We start from the raw sequence: 26,084 nt of genomic DNA, 5'->3' as shown, positions 1-26,084 counted from the left end.
GGCGGCCCTGCTCGGCCCGGCCCCCCTGGTCCTCCGGGCCGGCGAGCTCCACGCTCGGCGTCGTCGCCGCGCCTCCGCTGTCCCTGCGCGATGTGAGGTGGCCCCGGCGCCAGTCTGGCTCTCGGCTCGGGTGAGCTCAGTGCGGCCATTAGGGGCCGGTGCGGTAGCGGCGGCGCGGAGCGCAGCGGCAGGAGGAGGAGGGCTCGCAGGGTGGGGGCTCAGGCCCGGGAGGGGGCACCGGGAGGAGGTGAGTGTCTTTGGTCGCCTCCTCCTCTCCCCCTTTTTCGCCCCCGCCTCCTTGTGGCGATGAGAAGGAGGAGGACAGCGCCGAGGAGGAAGAGGCTGATGGCGGCGGCAGAGCTCCGAGAGACCTCGGCTGGGAAGGAGCTCGCTGTGGCGGGCTGGGGACTGCGTCTGTAGAGCTGTGAGTTCCCGAGAATTCGCTGCAGCGGACGTGCTCGTGGGATCAGTGTTGCTGTACCCTCCTCCCGGCCTGCTTCAGGCCCGGCCCCTCGCATTTGCCCCTACCATTTCTGTTGAGTCCGCATCCCTCTCCGGCCACCGCAACCAGGCGAAGAGAAAAAGGAACTTCCCCCACCCCTCTTGGGTAGCGGCGGAGCTTCGGAGCCCACCCTTAGGAGCGGGGCGGGGACCCCGTTTCGAAGAAGAGCTTTCCTCAGGATTCTTGTTTTTTTTTCCCTCGGTTGTATCTCCGAAAGAATTAAAAATGGCCGAGAATGTGGTGGAACCCGGGCCGCCTTCAGCCAAGCGGCCTAAACTCTCATCTCCGGCCCTCTCGGCGTCCGCCAGCGATGGCACAGGTTAGTCTCGGGACTCCCGGCCTTCCATAGTTCCCTTCGTCTTTTCTGCTGGTTGCACCTTCATTCTAGGGTATTTCTGTGTATCTTTTCCCATTTCCCTGGCCGGTGTTTAATTTTAAAGGATTTTGAATGGACTGGTCGAAGACTTCCACTAGTTCAACCATTTTCTTTGCCTTCTGATACATTCATTGCAACACTATGTCCTGTCAGATTGCTGTGTGTTCTGGAATTAAGAGCTTGGAAGTGGGAGCTGCATGGACCTTCATTGTTGCCTCCTTGCAATTTCATTTGGGAAATGCTGGTACAATTGCGTGTATGGGCTTTTATTCACTTTTACTATTTTCTGTTACTGGTGAATGAGGGATTTCAAATCTTTCTCCCCTATTGCACTTGATTCTTTTTCCTCTGCTTTCCCACCCCTAAAGATTTTTGCTCCTGTGAAGCACATTTTCTGTTGAGGAATCGGGATGGAAGACAATCTTGGTGTGTGGAATTCAAGGTTTTAAGTGTAACGTAAAGTTCAACAAAATACTGTTCTTAAGTCCCCTTTCTCCATCCTTGCCTGAAGAATCAGTGTGGACCACAGTTTATTTTATATCTATTTGGTGTGAAATCAAAATGTCTCAAACAATGTTTAGGTGAGGAGACCTGAGGCATTTATTTCCTTTGCAGGTTGTTGTCACTTTGTTATTTGGAAGGGAAAGAGAAAAGATGAAGCCTTTCTGGAATTAGGTACTTAGCAATGGAGATAAGTTGAAAGAGTCCCAGTCATGAACTTCTAACTAAAGTTATTGTACAAGTTAAAAAATGTACAGTAGGTTTTGTGCTTGTATGGTTTGTTTTACTTTTTGGACCTTTACAATTTCAGTTTGCAAGACCAAGGAATTCTTTTCTTCAGTCAGCTTCTTTGTTAGACCTGTAGGGAGACTTTCCACTGCCTGTTCTTTTTTCTGCTTACTATTAGCTTAGTGTTATTTTGATGATCACCTAGTTGGTCCCCCTTTGCTGTCTGACTTGTTTTTGAGGGTCCAGGATAATGAAGAAGAAGAATGGCTGGTCATCTGACAGTCTACAAGATCTTCCCCTTTACTACAAGCATCCCTTTAACTCAGAACAGACAGACTCAACATCCCTCCATCTGCCAATGAGAATGTGTAATGGAGTTAAAAACGGACACAAGTTGTAGAGATCCTGTTGGGCATGTTTCTGAGTAGGCATGAAAATAAGAACTAGTGCTTTACTCTGCTTTCTTAGCAGCTGTATTTTGAAGCATGAGTTTTGCTAACCTGCAACAGTTGGGAAGGATGAGTCTTGCAGTGTTCTCAGACTCTAACTTTAGCTTTATGTGAGCATTCATCTTTAAAGTTCTGTAGTCTTAGAGAATTTTTTTAAAATAATGTCTTTGAAATTCATAGGCATAGACATTAATTTTATAGACACATTCACTTTGCATTTTTGTTTTATCCCCACACTCCCATAATAAATGTACTTCTGTAAAATGTTCACAAGTTACCATATTTGACATAGCTGGTAACATTGTATGGAAAACTATTTAGAATGAAAATTTTGATTTGAGTGATTTAGTCTTAAAGTCTGTTTATACATTTCTGTTCAGGTGGACTACTTCATTCTTTGTCTGATCTCTGTTTTTTGCTAAATTGTATGGCTTTTGTCTAACTTTCATGGCTAAAAAAAGCAAAACGTACTCTGGATATCTTTGAATGCAATTACTGGAGTGTTTCATAAGGGGGTTGGGATCAGGGCTGGAGCTTTCCTTGTGTAGACCTGGATGTTTTGGAATTCAGATCACCAGCTTCTACCTCCCAAGTGCTTCGATTAAAGGCAGGTGCCCCCACTGACCTGCACCAATTACTAGAGTCTTAAATGAAAAAAATTCCAATACTGAGATTAATTTATTCTTAGTACTATGGGTTATATTAATTTGAGTAACTTTTTTTCTTTTAATATTATAGTGAGGGTTAATTTTTTGCTCTTTTAAATATATATTCCATTAGGCTTTTTTGTTTTTGTTTTGAGAGGGTTTTTTGTAGCTCTGACTGTCCTAGATCTCTCCTTGTTGATCAGACTGGTCTCAAACTCACACAGAGAGCCTCCTGCTTCTGCCTCCTGTCCTTTGGGATTAAAGTCCTGTGTCACAAGGACTGGCTTGTTTCTGTTTTTTTGTTTGTTTTTAATTTGATACAGGGTATCACCACATAGCCCTGGCTGACCTACAACCTAGAGAGATGGTTGCCTCTACCTCCCCCTACCCTGGTGGGATTAAAGGTGTGTGCTACTGAGTCCAGCAGATATAGTTTAAATTGTATCAGTCTAGTTTTGTTTTGTCAGGGCCAGGGGAATGAATTTACCATGAGGGTGCCATTACATTTTGGTAGTTCTTGGATCCAGAATGTGATAGTAACACATTTTAAGGCAACCTGTAAGGAAGCATTTTACATTTAAAACTTGCAGTGTCTTCGTTCTGATCATCCTCTCCCTTCACTCTGCTCTCATTCCCCACCCCCAGGATTGTAGCCTTGGTTGTCCTGGAACTCATTCCAACTAATAATAAAAGATCTCTCTGCCTCAGCCTGTTGAGTGCTGGGATTAAAGGCGTTGATCACCACTACCTGGTTTGCATTTTGATTTTTTTAAAAAGATGTCCCTTGGGTATTTTATAAACATTTGGTTGTTGTGCGTGATTTTAAATTTATCTAGAGCTGGCCAAAATTTTTAAAAAATTTAAAATGCGCATATATATACGTCTCTGTGACAGTGTTGCATCTCCTGTGACTATTATAGACAGGGGTGAGCTCCCATGTGGGTACTGGGAATTGAACCCCTGTCTGGAAGAGCAGCCAGTGTCTTTATTGCTGAACCATCTCTCCAGCCGGACTCTACAAACTTAAAAAAGTAAATTAGGCTTATAAAATGTGTAGTGTATGTCTACCTATCACATATTTGAATGTATTTTTTTATAAGAAAACTAAAGCTCTGAAGTGTCAAAACAGATTATTTAACCCAGCTTGTGAACATACACACCCCCATCCCTTTTTTCTTATTTTCTTATTGAGGTTTTCAAGAGAAAGTTTTTCTGTGTAACAGCCAACCTGGCTGTCCTGGAACTCTGTATGTAGACCAAGCTGGCCTTTTGCTCATTGAGTGAGATCTGTCTGCTTCTCCCTCCCAAGTGCTTGGGATTAGAGGTGTGAGCCACCACCTCCTGCCAACTTTTGGATTTAGGTGGTAATACAGAATTAAGAAGACCCCAGGTACATGATGAAATTGCCAGGTTGAGTCCAATGACTTGATTTAGGTTCACATTTTTTGTTGAAGTGGGAAAATACATCTCAGTATTTTCTTTCTTTCCTTTTTTCTCTTTTCTTTTTCTCTTTTTCTTTTCTCTATAAAAAAAGAGTTTTATTATGTAGCTCTAGCAGTTCTGAAACTCACTATGAAGATCATGCTCAAAAAGATCTATTTGTTTCTGTCTCTTTCTTCTTTCCTTCCTAGAAGAACATAAAAGCTATTTGTAAACTTATATATACATATAGCTGTTCATAGAAGTTACTAGGTAAGTTTTTGAATACCTACTGAGCTGATTATTTTTGCTGATCTTAAATGATGGCAGTGTGACCTTTTCCTTCATTGCTCAGTGAACATTTTGTCACTGCCTGGAAATCACTTAAAGAACAGACTATGTAAAGATGGGTAACAGTTTTAGGACTTACAATCTAGTAGGGCAAGGATTTTATTCTGTAGTGCTATTGTGTGGATAACTGAATTGGCTTGGATTTATGTCCCAAACCAATCTCTCTACCTACTTTGAATTTTGAACATGAGGTTAATGTATGTTCTAGAGAAATGGTAAAGATGATTGTTTTGCTACAGCTTTTTCTTCCTTCCTAGTGAGGATTACAGGGGCAAGCCACACTTTTTTTATAAAAAGTTTTTTTCTCAAGAGAACACTGTATAAAGTAAATTACTTACTATCCTATCTAGAATACATTTGTAGAGTTGTGTTTTATTTTTGCTCAGATCTTGGCATTATGCTTTAATTTTTTTGTTTTGTTTTGGTTTTTAGTTGCAGAATGTGTATATTAGAGTTGCTTTAAAATCAAATAGGTTGAACAACGTACCCTGCAACTTAGTGAGGTATTGCTGTGCTGACTGGTGAAATATAGCAGAACACTTTGCCCTATACCTTAAATTTCTCAAGGTCTTGTAAATTCAGTCATAGGACCTCAAGTGTCTGTTTGACAGTGACTGTTAAGAGTGTGGGTGTCTTTCCCCATCAGGAGCTTGTGTTCAGTGAAGTGATAGAAAGGGAGAAGAGGGCTGATGCCTTTTGGCATTTAGTTTTCTACCTCCTCTTGTCTATTCAACTTGAAGAAAATAATTTGAAACACTTGAAGATGAATGCATAGTGGTGTTTGTAGACATCCTAAATATTGCCTGGTAAGTGGAGGGTATTAAGTAATTGTGGTAAATTTACAAAAAAATTCTGATGTCATTTTGCCGGTTTATAGTACCCAACAATTAATTAATGAGAAATAGAAAATAGTTATTTTGTGGTTTTCATTCAGTTCTCCCCCCCACCCCCTGCTTTAAACTATAGGATAGGGTCTTACTGTGTTGCCTAGGTGGCCTGAAAACTGCAGGGTTCGACCAACCTTCCATTTAAACCTCCTTACTAGTTAGGACTAAAGGCATGTTGCATTACACCTGCTGGAAGGTATTGTGAGTGAGAAACTTTAGAGAAACATTTTATACCAAAGATTGAGACAAACCAAACATTTAATTTTGTGCTTGTTTTGGCTGCACATATACTAAGATTGGAATATTACAGAGATTAGCATGGCCCCTGCATAAGTAAGACACAAAAATGAGTTGGGCATGATCATTTGTACACGGCTGTAATTCCAGCAGTAAGGAAGCTATGGCAAGGAGGATTGAGTGTTGGAGCTCAGCCTTGGTCTTACCTACCTCAAGACAAATAATGGAAATTAAAACACAATATTTTGGGTTTTTTGGCAAATGACTTTCATATAATGACTAGTAGTTTATGAAATTTTGATACATTTTTTCTACATGTAGTGCTTTTAATTTTCTTTTATCACACCAAGACATACATACATACATACATGTATACACACACACACACACACACACACACACACACACACATAAACACGAATGGCAGAGTCTTATACTATAACTCAGGCTGACTTCAAATTATGACAACCCTACCTGCTTCCAGTGTTTTAGAGCCATCAACACCTAGCTTAAGGATTCAGAACATTTAAATGTAGAGCTAGAGACCTTGGTCACAGTGTAAAACTTGTGTGTGTACATGGGTGTTTGTATGTTGGTGTATGTATGTGGACCAGAGGGAGATTTTTCGCTGTTTTCTGTAATCACACTTCACCTTACTTTTTTCAGGGATCCCACTGAATCTGAAGCTCATTGTTTAGGCTAGATAGGCTGGACAGCAAGGCTCAGGGATCCTTCTCTGTTTCCCCAGGGTTGGGAATACTTGTCATTACTTGGCTTTTACATGGGTACTTGAGCTCAAACTCTGGTCTTGAGTAGCAAGCACTTTCCTAACAGAAGCCATCTTCCCAGTCCTATTGATAAATAGTATTTCTTCTCTTCTGCCTAAGCCTCCTTGAGTGCTGGGATTACAGTGATGTGCCACTGTATCTAGGTATTTTGTTTTGGTTTTTCAAAGTACTGATTGCTACCCCCTTTATGAGTGAGTTTCTTGGCCTTCTGTTAGCATGTGAACCTCAATTTAAAGAGTATTAGAGGGCTGGAGAGATGGCTCAGCGGTTAAGAGCACTGACTGCTCTTCCAGAGGCCCTGAGTTTAATTCCCAGCAACCACATGGTGGCTCACAACCATCTGTAATGGGATCAGATGCTCTCTTTCTGGTCTGTCTGAAACCAGCTACAGTGTACTCACATAAAATAAAGAGTATTAGAACAAAGAGTTAATAAGATGGCAGTAGTCTTTTGGTCTGATTTTTTTTTTTTTAATATATATACTAGTATGCTAGGTGTTTATGCTTGCTTGGTTTATGAAACACTCCATGTTTAAACAAACGTTTTTGTTGTTGTTTTTGTTTGTTTTCCCTTCTCAGAATTTACAAAGATAGGGTAAAAGACTGACACTGGGAAAGTCTGGTGTGACTAGCATTTATTTGGGAAGAATAGATAGGGACATACAGGTGAATATGAAGCCTAGGTTATAGACACTGATTGGTGTCTGTGAGGAGTTTGTGTCTGATGTCCCTTGGCTGAAAGAGGGAGAACATGAGGCTAGAAAATGTGATCATTCCAGTAACCTGTAAATCCCACTTGACTGGAGGGATAGTAAGAAGTTAGAGATGATCAAGTATAACATGTGGTAACAATGCTTATAAAAGTTTGAACTGTACATTTTAATCATTTAAATGGATGCATAGTTATACTTAAGATAGTAAAATGAGGTAAGACTTGGGAAGAGGCCGTAAGAAATGAGATATAAAGGATTCTGGCTTTAGTAATGGTGGTCTTTATCACAGAAGATGGAAAAAAGTGGTAAGGTTTGAAAGTTAGGTAGTCAAGATATAACCTGGTATTAATTCCAGTATAAGTAGTCAGCCTGTTTTTAGCCCATTGAGCTGATTTTTTTATTTACTTTTTACATGTGTTTGCCTGCACATACATGTGTGTATACTATATGCATGCATATAGGTTCTTTGAAATAGAACTGGGTCTTCTGCAAGAGAAGCAAGTGCTTTTATCCTGAGCTGTCACTCCTTATTTTTTATTATTATTTTCTTGTTTAAAGTTAAGGTTTTACTATGTAACCCTGGCTGATCTGGAACTCCCTGTGTAGGCCAGGCTATTCTCAAATTGGAAGAGATCTGCCTACTTGGTATTTCACTTATTTTTCTTTAGTGTGTATGGGCATTTTACCCCTCTGCATGTCTGTGTACCATGAGCATGCAGTGTGATAAGAAGGTATTCGATCGTCTGGAACTTTAGTTGCAGATGATTTTGAGCCACCATGTTGGTGCTATAAATTGAATTGGTTTCTCTGTAAGAACAGCCATTGTTTTTAACTTCTAAGCCATCTCTTCAGCCCCTGCAATTCATTTGTTTTGTTTCTTTTGAGAAAGGGTCTCTCTGACCTGGCTGGCCTTGAACTCACAGAGATTCATTTGTCTCTCCCTCTGCCTCTTAAGAGCTGGGATTAAAGGCCTGTGCCAAGCACATACATATAAGTAGAAGACCTAAACTAAAATTCTGCAAGAGCAGCATGCATTCGCGTTTGAATAATCTAGCACTCTTCCTCAAGAAGAGTTTTGTTTGGGATTGGGGAGGGAATACACACATTATGTCTTTTAAGCAAGTTCTCTAACAACTGAGATGTATTTCTAGACAGTAGTTTTTACATGGTTTTTCTCCCCATGTTAATTTGTGTGTGCCACAACTGGACAACTTGTGTGAATCTGAGTAGTCTCTCTTTCCACCATGATGGGAGGATGATCAGCTCATTATCAAACTTGTCAGGAGTCACCTACCTTTTCTGTCAGAGCCATCTTAGTGGACTGCCCCTGCTATTTTTATTACTATGTTTATTTTGTGATTTTTCTTCATAATTTGTGGCTTGTATATATTTTAAGTTGTCAAAGGTTATCTTAGTACCTTCACTATGTTTAATATACTGGTAATAGACTATTTCCTTGGATATTCCTGTGGAAAGTAAAAAAAAAAAAGATTTAAAATAATCTCAAGGATGTAATGGGAAAGTATTAGTATATTAAGCAATTTTTGAGTGGTAGCTTTAGATCACTTTCATCCAAAATTTGTTTCACACTGTCTAAGCTTTTTAACTAATGTTTTTGTTTGTTTTCATTTGTATATCTGTGTTTGGATTTGTACACATGTATGTGCTGCTTTTGGAGGCCAGCAAAGGATGTTAAGTCTCCTGGAACTAGAGTTAGAAATGGTAACTGAGCCTCATGAATTGGGTGGCTTGCATCCTCTGCAGTAGCTGTGCACACTGTCCTGAGCAGTCTCTCCAGATGCTGCATGGCTTATGTGTTTCTGGTAGAAGGACCAGTCAGATTCTTTAAAAGAAGAAAGTTTAAAAAAAACAAAAAAACCTAGACTCTAGGGCTAAAGCTATGTAGCTCTGTTAGCCTGCTTACTTAGTACTCACGAAGCCCTGGGTTAATCTTGAGCACCAAATAAAATGAGAAGTGGTGTATAACACAAGTGTAATCTCAGTACTTTTGAGATGAGGCAGGGGAAACAGAAGCTGAAGATTATCTTCATAGAGAATTCCAGGCTAGCCTTGGATAAGTGAAACCCTGCCCAAATGAAACATGACAAATTGTACTCCAGAAAGAAATAAAGGCACACTGACTGCTCTTCCAGAGGTCCTGAGTTCAGTTCCCAGCAACCACATGGTGGCTCACAACCATCTGTAATGGGATCCAATGCACTCTACTGGTGTGTCTAAAGACAGCTGAAGTGTGCTCATATACATAAAATAAATAAGTAAATGGAAAAAAAAAGATTGAGTCAAATGGGTCATGAAAGTGATTGCATTAGAAGTGGAATAATTTCTTCCATATGTGTGTGTATGTTGTACATATTAGCATTCATGTGTGTATGTGGAGATCTCGGGTTGAGTTGGGGTGTCCTTGATCATACTCTGCTTTTTTATATTAAGGCGAGGTCTTTAATCTTTATGTAAACCTGACTGGGAACTCATCTGATCTGTTTGGCAGCTTGGTTTTGGTATTGCCTGTTTCTGTCTCCTTCCCACTGGGATTGCAGGTTCTGGAGATCTAGACTCCAGTCTTCAAGTTTGTACAACAACTTACTGAGTCATTTTTCTAGCCTGGACTAGTTTTTGATTGTGTAGGTTCAAGTATATTTAATTATTAAATACCCAATAATGTATTTTTTAAATTATTTATATTTTATGTGCATTGGTGTTTGCTTGCATGTATGCCTCTTTCAGGGTGTCAGATCTTAAAGAGTTACCTATAGTTTTGGCTGCCATGTGGGTGCTATGATTTGAACCTGGGTAAGCAATCAGTGCTATTACAACTGCCAAGCTATCTCTCAAGCCCCTGTATTTTGTTTTAAGAGTTTTTTTTTTTTTTAATTTTGTATTTATGTGAATGGTATGGATATTCTTGAGAGTGTGGATACCGCATGAGGCCATTTGTTTAGGTACTGGTAAGTGAATTCTAGCCACTCTGTAAGAGATCTACGTACTCTTTAACTGCTGAATCATTTCTCTAGCCCACACTATTATGTTTTATTTCGAGATAGGATCTCATGTAGAACAGGTTGGCCTTGAACCCATGATCTTCTGCCTATATCTTCCAAGTTCTGGGATTACAGGTGTTCACCACTATGCCTAGTTTCCATTAATGCTTTTTCCATATGGAAACTATTTGGAAACTTTTTTTTTTAAGATTTTAGTTATTTTATATACACTGTATATGTTTTCAGACACACCAGAAAAGGACATCAGATCCCCAATTATAAATGGTTGTAAGGCACCTTGTGGTTGCTGGGAATTGAACTCAGGACTTCTGGAAGAACAGTCAGTGCTCTTAACCACTGAGCCATCTCTCCAACCCTGCCCACCCTCCTTTTTCTATTTAAAAATTTTAAAGGAAAGAAAAAACACAGGTCAATATGATGGTGATGTCTGGAAACTTTGTTTTTTGAGCCATTGTCTTGTACAGTCTGGAATGACTTTGAACTCCTTATCTGGCTTCTCAAGTGCTAGAATTTTAGGAGTGTGCTATAACCATGGATTAAAATAATGCTGGCGTACACACGCATGTAAGGTGCGTGGCTGTTTGAAGTTATACCAGTCAAATGCATATAAAAGTGTCTGAAAATGTTAAGAACTCAGTAAATCATTTGCTGGTATAAAGTGCTAAAAAAGTGCCAATATTGAGGAGCCCTAATCTATAAATATATACTGTAATTTTGGCTGAGGTGTAAAGTGATTGCTTGCAATTAATGGTTCCCAGAGGCTTTATTTCTAACATTTTCTGGCTAGATTTTGGTTAAAGCAAACTATTGTATAGGATACAAGTAGTATGTACCCAAATTCACTTCACTAGTAAAGGCTGTACTTGTGATATGAGAAATGATCAACCGTGGTAGACAGCCTGTCACCTGTGACTCACACTTAGTTGGTTCTATTTTACTGCATCCAGACTTCTGTATTACAATACTTAGTTTTCATTTTTTTCTCTAAATATTTATTTTGTATTTATTTTTATGTGTGAGTGTTCTATCTATATGTATGCTTATGTGCCAGAAGGGGGCATCAGATTCTATTACAGCCTGTTGTGAACCACCATGTAGTTACTGGGAATTGAACTTAGGACCTCTGGAAGAACAGTCAGTGTTCTTAACCAATGAACCATTTTTCTAGCCCTTAACTTTCATTCTAAGGAACACTGGCATTGTCCAATTTAATTTCAAAAGTTGGAGGTTTTTATTTTGAGACAAGATTTCACTCTATAGCCAAGTAAGCCAATTGTTCTTTCCTCAGCCTCCTGAGTGCCAGGGCTATAGGCATGAGCTATCATGCTGAATTTAGATTAACTTTTTTTTTTTTTTTTTTTTTTTTTTTTTAATTACTAAAGGGCTGGGAAGAAGGCTCCGTGGGTCACAAGCATCTCCTGCCTTTTCAAGGGCCAAAGTTTAGTTTTCAGCACTCAAGTTAGGCAGCTCACAACTACTTCTAATTTTCATCTTCAGGGGAGATGTTTTTTTTCTGATCTTTGATGCCACACTAAGAAGCAAAAAATCGGAAAACATAATTTTTACATTAATTTGTCTGTGCACCTGTGTTTGTGGGTCATCTCCGTGGGTGTGAAAGTCATAGGACAGCCCTTTTTATTCATGAGGGATCTGAGGCATGAACTCAGGTTGTCAGGCTTAGCTGCAAGTGCCATTCTCTAGTGAGTCATCTCTCTGACCCAGCATAACTTCTAATGAATATTAGTACAGTTTTCACCGACTCATTTAGTAGGTATTGTGCCAACACTCAGTCCTCTTTTGGCTTGGTGTTATGCCTCAGGTCTTTGGTTCTGGGTTGGGTTTTTATTGTTTTTGTTTGTTGTTGTCTTTGGTTTTGTTTTGTTTTTTAAGACAGGGTTTTTCTATGTAACAACCTAGCTGTTTTGGACTCTTTGTAAAGACCAGGCCTCAAACTCACTGAAATCTGCCTGCCTCTGAGTCCTGGGATTCAAGGAATGTGCCACCATATCTGGCCAGTTCTTAAGTTTTATAGCTTGTTTGGCTAACCAAAATTATCCTTTTACAAAGAGTATTATTCTAGTATTTAAAAGGATTCAATAAAAAAACTAAATAGTTTTCTTGAGATAGTTGTTGATGTAAGTAATTTATGCTTACCAAGAACTAAATTGTCTTTAAGAGCTTCTGAGTTGGGTTGTGTCACATTTAACCTTTATCTTTTCTATTTGTTTTTAGATTTTGGTTCGCTGTTTGACCTGGAACATGACTTACCAGATGAATTAATCAACTCTTCAGAATTGGGACTAACCAATGGTGGCGATATTAGTCAACTTCAGACAAGTCTTGGCATAGTACAAGATGCAGCCTCTAAACATAAACAGCTGTCAGAATTGCTAAGGTCTGGTAGTTCCCCTAACCTCAACATGGGAGTTGGTGGCCCAGGCCAAGTTATGGCCAGCCAGGCCCAACAGAACAGCCCTGGATTAAGTTTGATAAATAGCATGGTCAAAAGCCCAATGGCACAGACAGGCTTGACTTCTCCCAACATGGGGATGGGCAGTAGTGGACCAAATCAGGGTCCTACTCAGTCCACAGCAGGTATGATGAACAGTCCAGTGAATCAGCCTGCCATGGGAATGAACACAGGGATGAATGCTGGCATGAATCCTGGAATGTTGGCTGCAGGCAATGGACAAGGGATAATGCCCAATCAAGTCATGAATGGTTCAATTGGAGCAGGCAGGGGACGGCCAAACATGCAGTACCCAAACGCAGGCATGGGCAATGCTGGCAATTTATTGACTGAGCCACTACAGCAGGGCTCTCCTCAGATGGGAGGACAGCCAGGATTGAGAGGCCCTCAGCCACTTAAGGTAAGTACTTTTTGTGTTTGTATATATAGTACCTTTTGTCCATTTCAGAGATATAGGAAGAGTTTGAGGTTATTTGCTTAATTTTGTATTTATGTGCCAAGGATCTAATGAGTTGGTTCAAGTCATAAGATCTTTTATTAGATTTATAGAAAATATCTTTATACTTAGCTGGTAGCCTGGACCTTCATGATTTGTCCAAAATGGTGGCCTATGAATTCCTAATCATTCTAGTCTCTAACTATTGGAATATTTTTATCTCCTTTTAGAATCTATGTTATTCTTGTAGTCGTCTTATAAAAGTACAATTTGAAATAGGTATTAACACTGTTTAGGCAGAGAATTCATTTGTTCCTCTTCTTCAGTGCCTCTGTGTGTGAGTATGCTTGTGTGTGTGATCTTGGACTATTCTTGTAGAACACTAGAGTTCAGTTCTTAGTACTTTACTCCTAAGTGTCTTACAACTGTCTGTAACTCCAGTTCCAGAGGATCCAACTCTCTGGTTTTGCAGTTACATGGATATGTACACATTTTGCATAAAAACTGGTCAAGCACATGCATATACCCACAAATAAAAATATATTTTAAAAGTGGGTGTGGGGTGGTGGTGAAATGGTTCAACTGTTCAGAGCACTGACTGCTCTTCCAGAGGTCTCACCTTTTTGTGTCTTTATTGTTGTTTGTGACCTACTAAGTTTAGATAGGATCATGAAGTGTTACTTATTAGAACACGAGCAACTGTCCTGTGCCCTCAAGAAAATGAATTCTCCTTCCCCAGCAACCATTAACTGCTATAAACTTTTCCCCTGACTATGATGAAAGGATAATGGGCATCATCTTGTACAGGCATCATCCCTCTTTTTAAAAAAAAATATATGTGAGTGTGGATTGCATGTTACAACAGGTGTATGAAGATCCCAACAACTCTGGAATTTGTTCTCTCCTTTTCACCTTCACATGGATTCTAATTGAACCCTGTCATCAGACTTACATGCACATAAGCTCTTTTTCCCAGTGAACCATCTTTCTGACTCTTGTGCAGGTCTCATTCAAGTGACCACACTTGTGCATTCATCATTGTGGCAGTCATATTGTGTCTGGCATTTTACAGAGGATTCCTCCTTCATATTCCTTGAGTCTAGGGGTGATAAATTAACCCATTTGTTATTAAACACTCAACAGTCATTCTCAGTACCTTGGCCAGTTGTGATTAGTGCATTGTGTACATTAATCACTCTCCAGTGTAATACAGAGCTTCTCTGACCAAGGACCAAGACTTTACAGCAGCACTAGTAAGTAGATATAAACAAAAATACTAAGAAGGTACTTTGACACCATATAATGTAGTTGGCTACTACATATAATAGTTATGGGCTGCTACATGAATGAGACATAAATTTCCTCCTATGGAGCAGACCTGAAATCCATTCAAGAAACCTGTGGTTTACCCAAATAATACAATCTACAGAGCTAGCTCTGTAGATGAGGCTGTCCTTGAACTTATAGAAATGTGCTTGCCTCTGCTTCCATAGTGCTGGATTAAAGAGACCCAAATATTACTCATAACACACTCATTTGCCATCAAATCTGGCTTTGTTTCTGTTTGTTTTGCTGTGTAGCCCACATTGGTCTCAAATTCAAATCTCTTGTTCCATCCTTCTGGATGCTGATATTACAAGCTTGAACTTCCGTTGTAGAATGCTTTGTTTTGTCTGTTGCACTTGTTTTTGTCATCATTATATCTATGAGTATTTTACTCACATGTATGTATGCTCACCATGTACCTGTGTGCTAGGTGACACCAAATGCCAGAGGAAGATCCCCTCAATCTGGAATCATGGAAGATATGAGCTATCATGTAGATTTTTGGAAAATGGGTTATTTGCTAGAACAATAGTCTTTTTTTTTAATTTTCTTTTTCTTTTTTAAAAGACTTATGTATTCATTATATATGTAAGTACACTGTAGCTATCTTCAGACACACCAGAAGAGGGCATCAGATCTCATTACAGATGGTTGTGAGTCACCATGTGGCTACTGGGATTTGAACTCAGGACCTCTGGAAGAGCAGACAGTGCTCTTAACCAGTCAGCCATCTCTCTTTAGCCCCCTAGAACAATAGTTTTAATTGCTTAAGCTCTCTATCTCTTCAGCCTTGTTATTTTGCTTTGTAATGTGTCCATATGTATGTTATTACAAATCTAGTTTTTTTCTGCAGCAACTATAGTACTAATAAATGTTTAATATCTGCAAGGCTATTTTTTAGCAAAGGAAGAATGATATCTTGAAGTCTTTTGTGAGGTAGTGGGTATTTTTTGCTTGTCCCTTCCTTGTTGTGGGACACAACTTTTCCTGGGGAGACACAACACACAATGGCTACTACCCAAATAGGGACACACAGACTATAAATATCACCAAAATTCAATTTGGCGAACCAGTGAGCTTTATTAGGGTGTTTACCAGAGTGTGGATTGAGAGGTTATAAGAGAAGAAATGATTCAAAGATAACTGCATTACCAAAGCCCACCCAGCATGTGTTAAATTACACAAAGGTGGGAACCCAGACAGCCTACAGACAGGTCAGCAGCTTGAAGAAATCCTTTCCACATGCCTCAGTTCGTATAAACCTCAAGCAGCTTGGTTACTTTCTGATGCTTCTAAGCAGCTGGTCTGGTCTTAGAGTTCTCTTTTGAAGCCTTTCTTCTCTGAGAAAAAAGCTGGTAACTCAGCCTTTTGCGAATTCTGGCAGGGGATCTAGTGAATCTATCTGATCAGTTTCAGGAACTTCCTGAAGCTTTTTTTATATTTTATTTTTTATTAATAGCTTCCAATTTAAGGAGCTCCTTTTCAGGCTAGGTCAGTGTCTGTATTGGAAATCAGGAACTTTAAGCCATTAAGGGAAGTTGGATCAAATAACAGTGTAGCAGATACAAATACTGTCCTATCTTAATTCTTTTTGGTGGGGGGGGGGGGAGAAAAGGCTTAAAGAGACAGGAAGTATAATATTTGGATGGTGGAAATTCTGAGACACAGCACCAGTTTGTATTGAGATATATGTGAATGTAGACATTTTATAGACAGTGAGGCAGCTTATAAATTACTTCTGTGAACTTTTAGAAACATTTTGTTACTAGTTCTTTTATTGTGTCATTCAAAGTTCTATGGTTAACTTGTTTTTTAAAAAAGATTTACTTATTATATATAACAAATATAATGTGTAGCTGTCTTCAGATGACTGTGAGCCATCATGCGGTTGTTGGGCTTTGAACTCAGGACCTCTGGAGGAGTAGTCATTACCCTTAACTACTGAGTCATCTCTCCAGCCTTAAACTGGCTTTCACACTATGTCTCAGTGAATTTTTATTTTAATTAAGGACATAATTGTAAATGCACTGTAACTCAGTATAGGCATGGATATATAATTATTTTAGAATAAATATTATTTTAAAATAAGCTAAGGATTGAAGAAATGGTTCAGTAGTTAGGAGCATTGGTTCTTTCCCCTTTCAGAGGACCCAAGCATTATTCCCAGAATCTGTTAAAGCCAACCCTAGCCCCAGTTGCAAGGATCTAATGCCCTCTACTGTCCTTAAAAGGCACTGCATGTTAGTGGTATACAGATATACATCCTGGCAGAACACTCAAAATAAGCACAGTTGTGATGGTGCATGTTTTTGATTCAGCCTTGGGAGGCTGAGAAGGGGGTTGCACTTCCAAGGCAGCCTTGGTTTCATAGTGAGATTATGTCTTAAAGGAGTGTAAATGGTGCTACTTAAGAAAAAACATTTGCATTATTGTGATCTTAATATTAATTTCCTTTACAAGTTAATATTAGGTAATCACATAAGAGTAGGAATGTGACTAGCATGAAACTGGTAATTCTGCTTCTCCTCCTTAGTGCTGGGATCATAGTCCTTACAGGACCAAGCTTGGTATGAAAATGTAGTTGGGGTGGGGGTTAAGAAAGATTATTTGGTTAAATGCTTGCCACACAAGCACAGGGACTTATTAGTCCCCAGTACCCAAGTAGAAAGCTGGGTTTGATAGCATTTTAATCACAACAATGGAGAGGTGAATGGCCAGGCTCCTTGGCTAATCAGCAAGATCCAAGTATAGTAAGAGATTTACTTATGAGATCTGTTGGTAGGTAAAGACACTTGCCAGACCTGATGTTCATGACTCTAATTTCTAACTTCTGTGCGTGCAGGTGTGTATGTGTGGGCACACATGAATACACAAACATTCAGTGTCAAAAACTACATAGCATTCTTCATTCTATATTGGGATGGCTCCAGATAAACTTAGCATAAAGATGATCTTTTTTAAAAGAAAGTGTTGTGGCTTTATAGTTGAGGGTGACCTTGAAATTTCTGAACCTGTAGCCTCTGATGCTCAGCTTTTTTTTTTAAACATTAATTTGTATACTTTGATAAGCATACACTTTTATTCAGTGTGTTCTAGTTTTAAATTTGGGTTGTATTTATTTTGGTTGTATGTGCATTCTTATGAAGAGCATGTGTGTACCACCCACGTGTGGTGCAGCCTTGTGGAGCCAGCCCTCTTTTTTCACTTTTACAGGTATAGAGAATCAAATTCAGGTTGATAGAATTTTGCAGTAAACACCATTAACCTGTTCCTAAGCTATGTTCCTTAGGCTTTCAGTATGATTTTTAGAATAATCAAAGGAACTTACTTAAGATGGTTTTCTGATACAGAGCATGAAGGTGATGTCTTAATAATATAGAGAATGACATTTTGTTTTCTAATTTTATGTAGATGGGAATGATGAGCAATCCCAGTCCTTATGGTTCTCCATACACTCAGAATTCTGGACAGCAGATTGGAGCAAGTAGCCTTGGTCTCCAGATTCCAACAAAGACTGTTCTACCAAATAATTTATCTCCATTTGCAATGGACAAAAAGGCAGTTCCTGGTGGGGGAATGCCCAACATGGTGAGTACTTAGCACTATTTAGTTAAGATGATTTCTTCTTGTCTTTAAGTTAGTTTTCTTCTAATGAGAGTCTTGACCTGTACATAGGTCATTACAGATTACCTATTGAGCCGTTTTGTGAGCATATTAGGCTAGCATTTAACTAAACACTGATCTTATATATACTTGGCGCCTTAAGATATGTGACTCTTATTGCAAGGACTGTGAATACTAATTTTATTTCTCTTAGTGTAACAAAGTAATTTTTCAATTAACAATTTTTCCCCCTCTGGGATGGAACCAAGTATATGAGTGGCTACAGTCAAGCTTCATTAAGTAGCATCTGTAATGGACAATTTCCAGTAAGGTGGCTCTTAGTAAGTTTAGGCCAGCCATATCTACATATCAAGTTCCAGGCCATCCTGAGCTAAGATCAGACTTTAAAAAAAAAGACCCAACGAAAGAGGGCACGCTAGCCATGGTAGAACACATCTTTAATCTATGGAAATAGAGACCCGCACCTGTGGAGGTGGATATGATTTGGGTTCAAACAGTTTGTACTTAGGAATTAAAAAAATTTTTTTTAAAGATTTATATGAGTGCACTGTAGCTGTTTTCAGAAACACCAGTAGAGGGTATCAGTTCCTATTACAGATGGTTGTGAGTCAATATGTGGTTGCTAGGAATTGAACTCATGACCTCTGGAAGAGCAGTCAGTGCTCTTAATTGCTGAGCCATCTCTCTTAGCTCAAATGGTTTGTTTTTACTTTGTGAAATTTGTTGTAGAGCAATTTTATTTTTCTTTTAGAAGTTTTAGGATTTTTTTAAAAGATTGGTTTATTTATTTCATATATGTGACTACACTATGACTGTCTTCAGACACATCAGCAGAAGGCATCTGATCCTCTTAGAGATGGTTTTGAGACACCATGTGGTTGCTGGGAATTGAACTCAGGATCTCTAGAAGAGAAGTCAGTGCTTTTAACTACTGAGCCATCTCTCCAGCCCAGAGGTTTAGTATTTGTGTTATATTCATTGTCTGTATTCAAAAGCAAACAAACAAAACCCCATAAAGATCACCACCAAAGGTTTAATTTGAAAATAACAGGTTCTTGTTAAAAAGATGACTCACTGTAACACTGCGTCTTTGCTACATTTTTTTTTTTTTTTTTAGAATCAACAGCCTACTCCATCTGTCCAGCAGCAAGGCCTGGTGGCGCCAGTTGCCCCAGGGATGGGTTCTGGAGCACATACAGCTGATCCAGAGAAGCGCAAGCTCATCCAGCAGCAGCTTGTGCTCCTTTTACATGCTCACAAGTGCCAGCGCCGAGAGCAAGCTAATGGAGAAGTGAGGCAGTGCAATCTTCCTCACTGTCGCACCATGAAAAATGTCCTAAACCATATGACACATTGCCAGTCAGGCAAATCCTGTCAAGGTGAGTAGCTTTTAGGGTAATATTTTTATTTAATACTTTGATTATGTTGATGACATTTTAGACATAAACATGTTCCGACATTTTGTTTTCCCCTTTTATAAATCAACAACTTAGTACACCAGGTACATTCCTGACCAATAAATACAACTTCTTGGTGAATATTTCCGTGTTTGTGTTGTTCCTGGAAATTGAACCCCAAATCTTGTACATGGTAGAGGAACACTTTATTGCTGAGCCACATTTCTACCCCTAAATTTGCCAGAGGCTACTGATTAGGCTAATCTAGCTGTCAGTTAGTTTGCTCTGGGAGTTCAGTGTCACCAGCTCCCAAGCATTGGAGTTAACTTGACATATTTTGGGTACTAGGGTTTTGAACTCTGCTTTGGTTCTCTTGCTTGCACTGCAAGCTCTTGACTAAACTATCTCTACAACTTGCACATTATCCATTTGTGTCTCATAATACCTTGAAAGACTATTGTATGGTTGAAATACAATTTATCTGCTTTGTTAAAAAAAACCTGAATTATATTTTCTTTGGGAGATTATGAGCATAGTTGTTACATGAAAACTAGAAAACATTTTTAGTAGTACATGATTAGAGAGGAAGCTGTGGTATTTGTTCATTGATTTGTTCCAGGGTAGCCATGTGGGCAGTTATAGCACAATACTGTTTTGCCCAAGTGACTATATGTGTGGTGTCAGTGTTTTATAGGCTGTATTCTGCAGTATACCTTAGACTATCTTTACATTTGGAGCTCATTTTAAGTTGGATGTCAAATATTTTGTTTTGTTTTTAGTGGCACATTGTGCATCTTCTCGACAAATCATTTCACACTGGAAAAATTGCACAAGGCATGATTGTCCTGTATGTCTTCCTCTCAAAAATGCTGGGGATAAGCGAAATCAACAGTGTAAGTGATTAAATCTTAGTGAGTTTTTTTTTTTTTTTTTTTTTAACCCAAGTATTTTGAGCAGTACACTAGTGCCCTTTGACAGAGTGTAGCAGAGTGTAGACCAAGGCTTGACTTTTTTGAGACTCTGGTCCTGCTATGCAATTCTAAATTAAAGGTTTTCTCTTAATTAGTTTAAAAAAAAAAGTATTCCTCAACCTTGAAAAGGAGAGAGGGCTCAGCAGTTAAGAGCAACAGTGTATTCATATATGTAAAACAAAAAACTCTAAAAGAAAAAAGGAGGCATCAGATCTCATTACACTTGGTTGTGAGCCACCATGTGGTTGCTCTGAAAGACCAGTCAGTGCTCTTAACCACTGAGCCATCTCTTCAGCCCGCGGTCCCCCCCCTTTTTTAAAACTCAACCATTGTTGTTTTGTTATTGAGTAGGTTACTCTTCTTACATTCTTGCAACAAATAGATCAAATGAGAAATGTTGGATGTTGGATTGGGATGGGGAGGGTTTATTTTATTTTATTTTTTGATTGTTTTGTTTTCAAAATAGATAATTCTTTGTGTGACAGCCTTGTCTGTCCTGGAACATGCTTTGTAGACCAGGCTGGCCTTGAAGTGACAGATAATGTCTACCTCTGCATCCTAAGCTCTGGGACTAAAGGCTTGCACCACTGTCACCTGGACTTTTAAAAACTGTGTGTGTGCGTACATGTGTCTATTGTCTTTTTGTGTAAATTTTTGTTTACAAATTATTAAACAAAAGTGAGATTGTTGCCAGAGAAAGTAGTAAGTAAAAATACATTTAAAAAGTACAGTTGCTATATTTTTCAAAAAAAAAAATTATTTAGTGTTTGCCATGTCTGGTGGTAACACACATCTTGAATCTTAGCACTAGGGGGTGTCAGAGGCAGGCAGATCTGAACTTGAAGCCAGCCTTGTGTACAAAGCAAGTTCAGTCATAGCCAGGGTTATACAGAGAAACCCTGTCTCAAAAAGCCAAAAATTTGGAAGTGCATACAAAGCATGGATCTAGAAATTTTTTTAAAACCTAATTGGAGACACAGATCTATACTTATTACTCAGTCACATTATTAAATGAGACTTAAATTTTTTTTATTTTAAATATGTTTTCTTAATATAGTAGTCTAATGCTGTGTTATTGTTATTTTCTCTAGCAATTTTGACTGGAGCACCAGTTGGACTTGGAAACCCTAGCTCTCTAGGAGTGGGACAGCAGTCTACCCCCAGCCTAAGCACTGTCAGTCAGATTGACCCCAGCTCTATAGAGCGAGCTTATGCTGCTCTTGGACTAACTTATCAAGTAAACCAGATTCCACCACAACCCCAGGTACAAGCAAAGACTCAACAAAGTCAGCCGTCTGGACAGTCTCCCCAAGGCATGCGGTCCATAAACAACATGGGTAAGCGCTCCTACCAGTCCAGAGGTGATACTGATTAAATGTGTAAATAGCATGTATAAAGAAAAATTTAAAAGCCTGACTGTAGACATGTATTCGTTCTCCCTCCCTCTCCCTTTCCCTGTCCTCTGTCTCTGCCTCTGCCCTTCTTCCTCCTTATCTCTTCAGTCTCTCTCATGTTTTTTACTAAATAGAAAACACCCTTATAGTTCATATGCCAAAAACAATTACTGCCAATGCTTGATATCTTTTTGATATCTTCATAGTTGAGTTTGAATTCTCAGATTGAAAGCCTTTCTAATTCTCTATCATAACATGTCTTATGGACCTTTGCCCTGAGTGATCTCTTTAGCCAACCCTAAGTGTTCTTGTTTTACTTTTGTCTTTTTCAGACAGTGTCTTTCTATCTGGTCCTGGCTGTCCTAGAGCTTGTTATAGACCAGGCTGACCTCAGACTCCTGCCTCTGCCTCCCAAGTGCTGGCATTAAAGTCATGCACCACCACATCTGGCTAAGCTTCTTTTATTTAAAATGTTAAATTTTGGTGTGATGGAATACCAGCAAATGTTCTTTTTGGGTTTTGGTTGCTGTTTGTGTGTATGTATGTACATAATTTTTTCTTGGTTGTTTTCAGACAAGGTCTGTACATTTATGAGGCTTTTCCCCCCCTTGCTTGTATGTCATTGTACTACATGCATGCCGAGTCCAGAAGTGAGGTAGCAGTACCCTGGAACTGACGTTATCAATGTTGGGAACTACTATGTGGGTGCTTGCAATCAAACCCAGGTCCTGTTGTAGTCAGTGCTTTTATGATTTCCAACCTCTGTCTTGTTTTTAAAGATGTTTTTACTTTCAATATTTTTAAAAGATGTATTTATTTATTTTATGTGTGAGTACACTGTAGCTGTCTTCAGACACATGAGAAGAGGGCATCAGATTCCATTACAGTTGTGAGCCACCATGTGGTTGCTGAGAATTGAACTCAGGACCTCTGGAAGAGCAGCCAGTGCTTTTAACCACTGAGCCATCTCTCCAGCCCCTCAGTATTTTTTTAAATGTTTTTACGTGAATCAGTGTTTGCTTGCATGTTTTTCAGTATGAAGGGGTTAGATCTATGGAACTGGGGTTACAGATAGTTGCAAGCTGCCATGTGGGTGCTGGGAATTGAACCTGGGTCCTCTGGAAATGCAGCCAGTGAACGCTCCTCACTGCTGAGCCATCTCTTCAGCCCCCACTTTTCACTCTTTGTGAGAAATTGTGAGTGACTGTATGAGTGTGTGTATGCCTGTGTGCCCACATGCTCACGCGCATGTATTCTTTAGCCCCTTCATCCATATTTATGTGGGTCCATGTGTTTCTGTCCATAAGTGCATGTTTGTACAGGTGCCCTCTGAGCCTTCTCTCCAGCCCAAGTCTGTGTTTTCCTATTCACTCTCTGTCTTACTTGTTGAGTCCATGTCTTTATTAGCAGTAATGTCTGGAGATACTCCTTTTGGCAGTATGGTGACTTGAGTGTCACCACAGCCGAGCTTTATGTGTGTGTGGGTTTGGACTCTGGTGCTCGTGCAGCAACACTTCACTGGCTGGCCCTTTCCAACTTCTGTGCCTTTTACTTCACCTGTTAATCTGTATTCGTGGTTAATTGAATTGTTAATAACTGTAATAACTTTTCTTATTTGACTTTTTCCTTTGTTTATGTTACTTTATAGTGGCTACTTTTATTTATTTTGTTACTTTATTTTGCCCTAGGTGCCAGCCCCATGGGTGTAAATGGAGGTGTAGGGGTTCAGACACCAAATCTTCTTTCTGACTCCATGTTGCATTCAACCATAAATCCTCAGAAGTAAGTTTGTGCTTTGAGTCCTGTCAGATTTTTAAACAGTCCTTGAGTATTTTATTTCGTTTTCTTAGTTTGCAGGTAGCTTATAGGAAAGGAATGAGCAAGATGTCCATGTATAGCCTTACTTGATGTTTGAGACACGTACTTGGGTTAACCTATACCCCTCCAAAGAAACAGGGAGTTGTATTGTGCATATGTATGAGGCTTTCAAAGAATGTTTCTTTTAATATTGTTTTCAGTTATTGCTTAATGTCTTTTGTGAAAGTTAATGTGTGTCCACATGGCAACAGAGCCTAGTGACATGATTTGGACTTTTAAATAAAGAATTTACTCTCATCCTTCATAAGAAAATGTAACACTTTTCTTTATTTAAGTACACAAACAACGTGTGGTCTCTTACACATGCCCCTTAAATAGACTCAGTCACTACTTATGGCCATAATTACTGTTGGTGAGAATTAAGTGAAGTCTGTCTCCAATACTTTTTCACTAAAGCTATTTTCCCTTTGATTTTTAAAGCCCAATGATGAGTGAAAATGCCAGTGTGGCCTCCCTGGGCCCTTTGCCAACAGCAGCCCAGCCATCTAGCACTGGAATTCGAAAACAGTGGCATGAAGATATTACTCAGGATCTTCGAAACCACCTTGTTCATAAACTGTAAGTAAGACTATGGCATGTAACATTCATAAGAGCTATGCCAGCTGGGTGATGGTGGAGTATTCTTAATCCCAACACTTGGAAGCTGAGGCGGACTACACAGAATTCCTGCCTCAGGGTAAAAAAAAAACAGTTTTCATGAAAATAATGCTTCCCAGGCGCTGTGGAGATGGTTCAGTGGTTAAGAGCTCTAAACATTCTTCCAGAGGTCCTGAGTTTCATTCTCAGCAACCACATGGGATCCGATGCCTTCTTCTGTTATGTCTTAAGACAACTACAGTGTACTCATCTTTTTTTTAAATTATTAAATAGTGTCTTCAAAGTGTTGGACATACAGCACCTGTGACATATTGTGTGTTGACAGCTTACTGTTTGTTTTTCTCTCTTTTTGGGGGAAACAGGTCTTTAAAGAAGGTCTTTAAAGGTTAACCTTGAATTCCTGGTCCTTTCTCTACTCCTGGGTACTTGGAGTTACTGTGTGCATATGTGTATCATAATGCCTGGCTTCTTAAATCTATTCTCTTCTTTCTCCTTTGTCTCTCTGAATTTTATTTTATAAGTCTTTCTTCACATAAATTAATGTGCTAGGCTGAGGAGTTGGCTGACTGCTCTTCCAGAAGTCCTGAGTTCCAAATCCCAGCAACCACATGGTGGCTCACAACCATCTGTCATGGGATCTTGATATCCTCTTCTGGTGTGTCTGAAGACAGCTACAGTGTACTCACATAAAATAAATCTTTTTTAAAATTAACAAATTAATGTGACTAGATTTCAGAATAATTAAATTATTTATTATTTTTTAAATTACTTTAAATTGTTTACCTGATGATCATGAGTGATCATCTATCAAGTTTACTCCAGACTCATATGGTGGCAAGTGGAAAATTCACTTCTGAAGGGGTGCTGTGCTTTGGCCTTTACACTGATTCTATAGACTGCACACATGAACAACAAACAAGTTGAACAAAAATTGTGATTTTTTTTTTTTTTGGGGGGTCTGGCAGTGTGGCGCAGTTGGTAAGATTTATTTATTTTATGTGTATTAATACTCTATCTTTACTTACAACCTGTGTAACAGAAAAGGGTGTAAGATCCCATCACAGATGTTGTGTTATGAGCAACCATGTGGTTGCTGGTAAATGAGGTCTAGAAGTAGAAGTGCTCTTAACTGCGGAGCCATATCTCTAGCTCCTCTCACCCTCATTTTTAAATGAACTGTTGCCATGTATTTTACAGGGAATTAATATAGTGGATACCAGTTTCTTTGTATTTTGAGCTTAGATCTCTTGCTAGTCATAGTTGTCTTGATACTGGATATGTGGATCAGACTAGGCTTGAATTTAGAGATTCTCTGGTTTCTCTGTGTGCTGAGTACTGAGATTAAAGATGTTGGCCAAAAAGATGGTGGCTGTCATCTTTGCTCTTCCTTTACGAGTTCTTAAAATGTTTGAGTCATTATTGTGTTGTTTTTTCTCTCTTTCTCTTTATTTGCCTTATACCCCAATCATTGCTCCCACCTCTTTGTCCCCCCTCCCACTCTCCATTCTTCCTCACCTTCTCTGAGAGGATGGAGTCCTCCCTGTGTATCCCTTCACTATGGTACATCACATGTCTGCAGTACCAGGCACTTCCTCTCACACTGAGACCAGACAAGGCAGTCCAGCTAGACAAATGTATTTTTTAGGCAAATGACAGATTTAAGCCCAAGTTGCATCTGCTTCATGTGTTGGGGTGGGCATGCCTAGTTCCAGCCCTTGCATGCTCTTTGGTTGGTGGTTCAGTCTCTTTGAGAGCCCTCAAGGATCCATGTTAGTTGACTCTTGGTCTTCCTGTGGAGTTCCTATCACTTTAAGGGCCACAATCTTTCTTCCTATTCTTCCATGAGAGTCCCCAAACTCCATGCAGTGTTTGGC

General features: G+C 39.3%; 1 protein-coding gene across 3 annotated transcripts in view; it reads left to right on the top strand.

The window, feature by feature from the left end:
• Positions 1–323: 323 nt before the first annotated feature.
• EP300 (EP300 lysine acetyltransferase) overlaps positions 324–26,084 on the top strand; it is a 56,990-nt gene continuing 31,229 nt past the window's right edge. The window contains exons 1-9 of one of the 3 annotated variants that reach the window (XM_080939146.1): positions 324–424; positions 720–821; positions 12,350–12,987; positions 17,761–17,937; positions 19,091–19,352; positions 20,150–20,263; positions 21,433–21,678; positions 23,424–23,517; positions 24,034–24,171. In XM_080939146.1, coding sequence (XP_080795272.1) covers positions 728–821; positions 12,350–12,987; positions 17,761–17,937; positions 19,091–19,352; positions 20,150–20,263; positions 21,433–21,678; positions 23,424–23,517; positions 24,034–24,171 — 1,763 coding nt within the window. In that variant the 5' untranslated portion in view covers positions 324–424; positions 720–727. Of the gene's footprint in view, positions 822–12,349; positions 12,988–17,760; positions 17,938–19,090; positions 19,353–20,149; positions 20,264–21,432; positions 21,679–23,423; positions 23,518–24,033; positions 24,172–26,084 lie in introns of all 3 variants that reach the window. The other 2 variants (XM_080939148.1, XM_080939147.1) reach the window with 2 other exon arrangements.

This window comes from Micromys minutus (genome assembly GCF_963924665.1).
Source record: "Micromys minutus genome assembly, chromosome: 27".
NCBI classification, from domain to species: domain Eukaryota; kingdom Metazoa; phylum Chordata; class Mammalia; order Rodentia; family Muridae; genus Micromys; species Micromys minutus.
Note: the sequence above shows the minus strand (reverse complement) of the source record. Positions and strands in the feature narration are given on the sequence as shown.